Below are 5,702 nucleotides of genomic sequence, written 5' to 3' on the forward strand. Positions count from 1 at the left end.
CTGTTTCTCGTTGAATCAAGGCTAATATTTTGTTAATTCAAATCTCAAAATACATTTGAATCAACGACAAATAAAAGCTGAATCAAGAAGCTTTTGGTTTCGTTTCTTCGGCTTGAATTTTTAATTCCGTTTCATTTTGAAAATAAAACTAAGAAATTTGATCTATAATTTCATGTACTTCTACAATAATTATCCTTGATATTATCTATATATTCCTAATAACAATTGATTTTTCAATATCGGTATTACAATCATAATAGTTGGGCATCCGCAGAAACATTTTGTTCTCCAAACAATGTAAATTCACTGGTTCGGTGTGGACTTCTAACAAATTATTAAGAACGGTCAAATTATCGTTTAACTTTAATTCATAAGATTGTAATTGGTCATTATAATTGATTGATTCATATTTTTGTCCAAAAATTATCATCATATTTTGAAGACCAATCACTATATCTCGGCATTTATAGATATTGATAGTATGTTTCTGTTGTATATAGAAAATACAGTCTTTTGAATAAACGGATCCTTCCTTGGAAATTTTTTTTGCAAAGATCACTGATTCAGGATCAATCACATAGTGGATTTTTTTTTAAGCAGAAAGTATATTCATCGGGAAGCTTTTTAGTTATTAAATCACCTGTCTCTAATTTATCGCAGAAAAAATCATTATTCAAAACATTATAGGCAAATTTTAAACTAGCTTTAATTGCCAATGTATAGCAGAAATTTTTTTTATTGTTATTCACTTTACTATATCCTTTTGGTTCGCGGTGCTTAGCTTCAAATCTCATGGCCCAATTACGGCGAATAGATCCTGATTTCTTTATTGCTGTAGCGTAGTGTGTAAGAAAGTGAAATTTTGGTTTGAGGGAATCTTCAAACAATGATAAATATTGATTATGGTGGCATTGAACTAGCATTTTCAATTCATCAATCAACTCATCAGATACATCTATCAAAAAAAATTATATGCATAAGTTTAAGTGTCGTTTTTATAAAATTCCACACTGGATCATCATTTGGTATTATCGAGCCAATTATCAACGGTAGGAATGTCCAAAACGTTTTCATTTCACTAGCAGTCATTTTTATATGCCTTTTTTTAATCTTATTCTCTACAAAATCATTAAGAATATTGCTTGAATTCAAATCTCCATAAACAAACATATTTTTACGGCGATTCAGATCATTAACGGTCAGAAAAAGTGTTTTGAATACAAAATAATACAAACAATGCTGAAGGTTGTACACAAGCATGCCTTCTAGCATATCATGCATTGCGTCGAACACAAAATTGTCACAAACGTGAAAATATGATAATCTATTAAATATACACTCTTCTTTCAATCCTGTTGTAGACACATTTTTAAGGGAAAGATCGAATTCGTAATTCCGAGCTTTTCGAAGGCTGCTGACCTGTTCCACACTGTCGTTTTCTGTTTGCTCTCGCGTTCGTTTACATACTCTACAAAAATATGTTGCTCGAAAGGATTCTACGAATCCTGTAATACCGTTAATTCCTAAATTATCACCGAGAACAAAACCTAAAGCAAAACATACTTTTTTCTCTACATTTCCTATAACAATATCTAAACCATGGGTCTCTAACTCAATTAGGATATCAATCAGCTTATGAAATGTTTTATCATTGTCATTGCATTTTCTATCGACCGTCTTTATAAATCCAGCAATTAAAACATTATTCAGTTTAGTCAATAAATAGATAGGAATACATGGTATGTTGAAATATATTCCACAGATTGATGTCGATGCTGCATGGATCGATGATGTATCGCTTGTGTTAAAATCTTCAAAGTATATGTTAAGTGGTATCAGTAATTTATCTCCAAATAATTCCTTCCGTCGTTGCCAAACTTGACCGTCTACCAATGATCGATATATACCGTCCTTCGATGGAGCTAGATTCTGTACTACACTGTCGAACAACCCTGGTGATTCTAAGTACTTTCTCAGCAGGAACTTGAGAGGCATTAGAACTCCTTGGATTTTATCTTGAACCTAAACAAACATAATGTTACAAATAAATTTACATCCGTTTCATTACTCATCTTATTTACCATTAGTTGTGTGTTTTGAAAAACTTCAGCTCTCAGCTCATCGTTAATGGTGAAAACTGTAGGATCACAGAATAAATCCTCTTGTTTTAATCGCTGAATGAACATATATTCTGACTCGTCACCAATTGTTAATTTCTTGTTCAAAATTTGCTCTGTTAAGTTACCAATTTGTTCAACTGCTGATGCTGCTTTTAGTGCTGTTCTAAAGGGTTCAATGTAATACGTTTCAACATCTTTATGTATCGCAAATGCAATTTTACGTGGCAGATTATCTTTACTGAGCCACTTTAGTGTGAATCCCAGGTTTAATAATTTCATTTTCTTTGAAAGGTTATCTACATCAAACGTTGTAGATTTTTCTTCTGGGTAACTTTTAACCATATCATCGGTAGTAGAATCATTAACATTTATTTTTTGCTCTTGAGTTTCAGTTAGGTTCAGTTGAATATTCTGCTGAGGATCTTGTACATTCTGTTTTCTTCTATTTGCATCAGATGCTGGGTGTTGGATGAAATGCTTTCGGTGATGCAAACGGAATGTCGCAAGAAGAGAATACGTTCTATCACATGCTGCCTCATTACATTTGAAACAATCTAATTGCGTAGGCATTCTTCTGAGATGTCCATATAACAGGTCCGGCGACTGGCCGTTCCACGTACATTTTTCAACTATACACGAAATCATTTGGAATTAAGGTAGGTTTGAATACGAGAAATTTTTGTGTAATGGATGTTACTTTCATCTACATTAAAGGAATATAACGAATGGGCAATCAAATTCCATGGCCCTGATGCTTCTGGTGGAAATGATAGATTGTACACCTTGAAAATTTTAAAGCAGATGTCCAGAGCTTTGAGAAACGTGTTAAAACGATAATATGTATCTCCGAAGTATACTAGATATTCCGTGAGCTGAGTAATATCAGGCCCAACGACGATTATCAGTGGTTGCTGAGGAAGCACCTTGTCCTTATATCTGTTGATGTATCGTTCAACTTTCGTGTCGATTTCAGCCAGACCTGTTACGTGCACAATAAAAGCTTCTCTCGACTCTGCAAACGAAGGCCTCCATCTTTTTGGATCCGTCTGTACAATCACTGATATTGTAGGGAGCAAAAAAAACTGTTAATATACGATCGTTAAGCAATCACGACAGTCTGAAAAAATCAAATGATAATTGGTCTGTTTGTCGCAAGAAGTTATGTAGTAGAAAATTACCATCGGTCAATTTTGTGCTGTCAGACAACTTGTCATTGAGAATATGATTCAAAAGAACTCGTCCTGCAGTATCCGCAATGTCCGCTTCAAAAATATCACAGATATCGCGCCGAAAAGCATCCCATTTTGCGAATAAAATATCTGTTGCGTCTGGATATTTGAACTAAAAATCCGCTTGAACAAGCACATAACCTTTTGGATTACGAAGTGGTGGATATTCTCTTATAAGGTCCTCAATTGAAAAATTTCGTCGATATGCTTCGTTCAAGCGATAAACACTTGAAGCCTCCCACTTTTGCTTCAGCTGATCCCAATCGTAACCATGACTTCAACTCTTTAAATTCTTGTTCTGAAAGTAATAATGTTAACGTAAGTATGTGATTTTAAATGAAATTTAGATTTAAGCAAACCTGCTGCTGGAGTGAATGCAACCTCCTCCGCTGACAACTTTGTAGAAAATCCTTTTACTGTAGTAGATTCGAGATAACTTTGTCCGGGTTTTGTGTATTTAGCCTTGTAGTTGTTGTTTCGGTAATACAGTGAACCGGTTGGGTATTTTCCCTGGCGTAATCGTTTCCCTTGTGCGTCAGTGGTAAACGTTGGTCGATACCAAGAAAACTGTTTAAGCAACGACAGATTACAATTGAAACAAAAGTGTTTAGGTATTCGGTTGTTAATAATACCTGGGATTCTGTAGGAAAGATTTCAAAAAGTTCTTGAGAACGCTGAGACAACTCTAATGATGATAATGTGCCGAACTTATCCTGAAATTCGTCAACCACTATTTGAGTTACTGTTTTTTTAGCATCTCTTGAAAGGAGTCTTGTTTTGTTGTATGTTTGAATGATTGCGCGCCCCTTGTCGGATTGTAGAAGCAGGTACTTTGCTGTATAGTCTCCTCTTGTTCTGCTTGTTGAAGGGATGTTCTGGTCGATGATACTCAGTGGCTTCGTTATTGGAGGAAGTCCCTGAAAAATAAACATTAGTATTATAAATCAGTTCGTCAATCATTCATAAACTTCCTTTATGCTTTCGCCAGCCGTTGAGACCAGTGATACATTTGGACCGGTCTGCTAAATAAGGAGGCGGCAGCAAAGTTTCCAACTCTGGACGTTCAATAATCTCCAAGGAATGTGAATCGTATCCGTTATCTGTAATCATTAAATAATAAAATATTATTCTACCGAATTTGCATTAGCAAGAGCTTTGATTTTAGCACAAACAAGTAATGAGGTTATGTTCACAGGACGTTTGAGAAAATTTATCATAGAGGCAGAAGACAGAAAAAAGTATGTTTACTTTTTTAATATCGCCTAGTTTTGATTTTTCTACTTCAAATACTTACCTAGAAACTGATTCACACTGTCTTCGGACATACCAAACGAACTTAGCAAACTGTACAGTTCGATTTGAGCATCAGTTAGGTTTTCGACCTTCATTTCTTCAATGACTTCTTCCTGACTCATTGTGAATCTATTTCCTATCCAACACAAAATATTTGTCAAAAAAGATCCAATCAAGGCTGAAATTTTACACCAACATTACCAGTACCAAACAAAACAAGTTTTTACTTACCCTTTCCGTAGAAAGCTGTTTGTTCTGCTCCGAGTTGTTCAATTTCGCAGGAATCGGATGTGCTATGTGATCCTTGGCACTACCCGCCTACTATGAATAAGGACAGCAGTGATGTAAGAACGGCCGTGGTGAATTATTGCTTATCGATCCAATTTGGTTGATATTATTTTCGGATCGCCTAAAAAGTCGCCCGTGTTTGTTCTATCGGCACATGTAAACAATAAAAAAATGAGTACAGTCAAAAACACGTTAGATTAGTTTTAACGATTCATTGGGTAAAAATAAAACACAATTTTGTTGTTCTTTGACAGGGATGATCAGCAAAATGGTTTGAGTTGTTTCAGAGCTAAATTTTTAGTTATTTGAACTCAACGCCAGGTTGGAGTCAACAAAAAGTGGTGCATTTAAAACAATATAATTTTTTTTTGAATCAAGAAGGTCATATTTTTCTGCGTGTTCTGTCGAAACAGGCACGTCATGACATTCGATTATAGAATGGCAGAAAGCAGTATCAACCGAGTTAATACGATAAAGGACCTAGGCATTCTCCTCGATAACAAACTAAATTTCGCGCAGCACATTGCAATGACTACAGCTAAGGCCTATGTCGTGCTGGTGTTCATTAAACGAAACACGCAGCAATTCAGCGATATTTATTGCCTAAAAACGCTCTTTTGTGCACTCGTGCGTAGCATCCTGGAGTACGGCGTGCTTGTGTGGGCGCCTTATCATGCTGTGCAAATCAATCGCGTCGAACGAATTCAGCGTCACTTTGTTCGATACGCTCTGCGATTACTGCCATGGAATGATCCTGTTCGACTACCGCCGT

The 5,702-nt window shown here is 35.5% G+C and overlaps 1 protein-coding gene across 1 annotated transcript; it reads right to left on the reverse strand.

Annotated features, from left to right (window-relative positions):
* Positions 1-220: 220 nt before the first annotated feature.
* Positions 221-4,724, reverse strand: LOC131686754 (uncharacterized). Its single transcript, XM_058970754.1, has 6 exons — positions 4,644-4,724; positions 3,982-4,449; positions 3,709-3,916; positions 3,299-3,647; positions 2,082-3,237; positions 221-2,022 (listed from the first exon to the last, which is right to left on the reverse strand). The coding sequence occupies exons 5-6, from the start codon at positions 2,763-2,765 to the stop codon at positions 946-948; spliced, it is 1,761 nt and encodes a 586-aa protein (XP_058826737.1). The 5' UTR covers positions 2,766-3,237; positions 3,299-3,647; positions 3,709-3,916; positions 3,982-4,449; positions 4,644-4,724; the 3' UTR covers positions 221-945.
* Between the last annotated feature and the right edge of the window lie 978 nt (positions 4,725-5,702).

This window comes from Topomyia yanbarensis, chromosome 1 (assembly GCF_030247195.1).
Source record: "Topomyia yanbarensis strain Yona2022 chromosome 1, ASM3024719v1, whole genome shotgun sequence".
In the NCBI taxonomy this organism is placed as follows: Eukaryota; Metazoa; Arthropoda; class Insecta; order Diptera; family Culicidae; genus Topomyia; species Topomyia yanbarensis.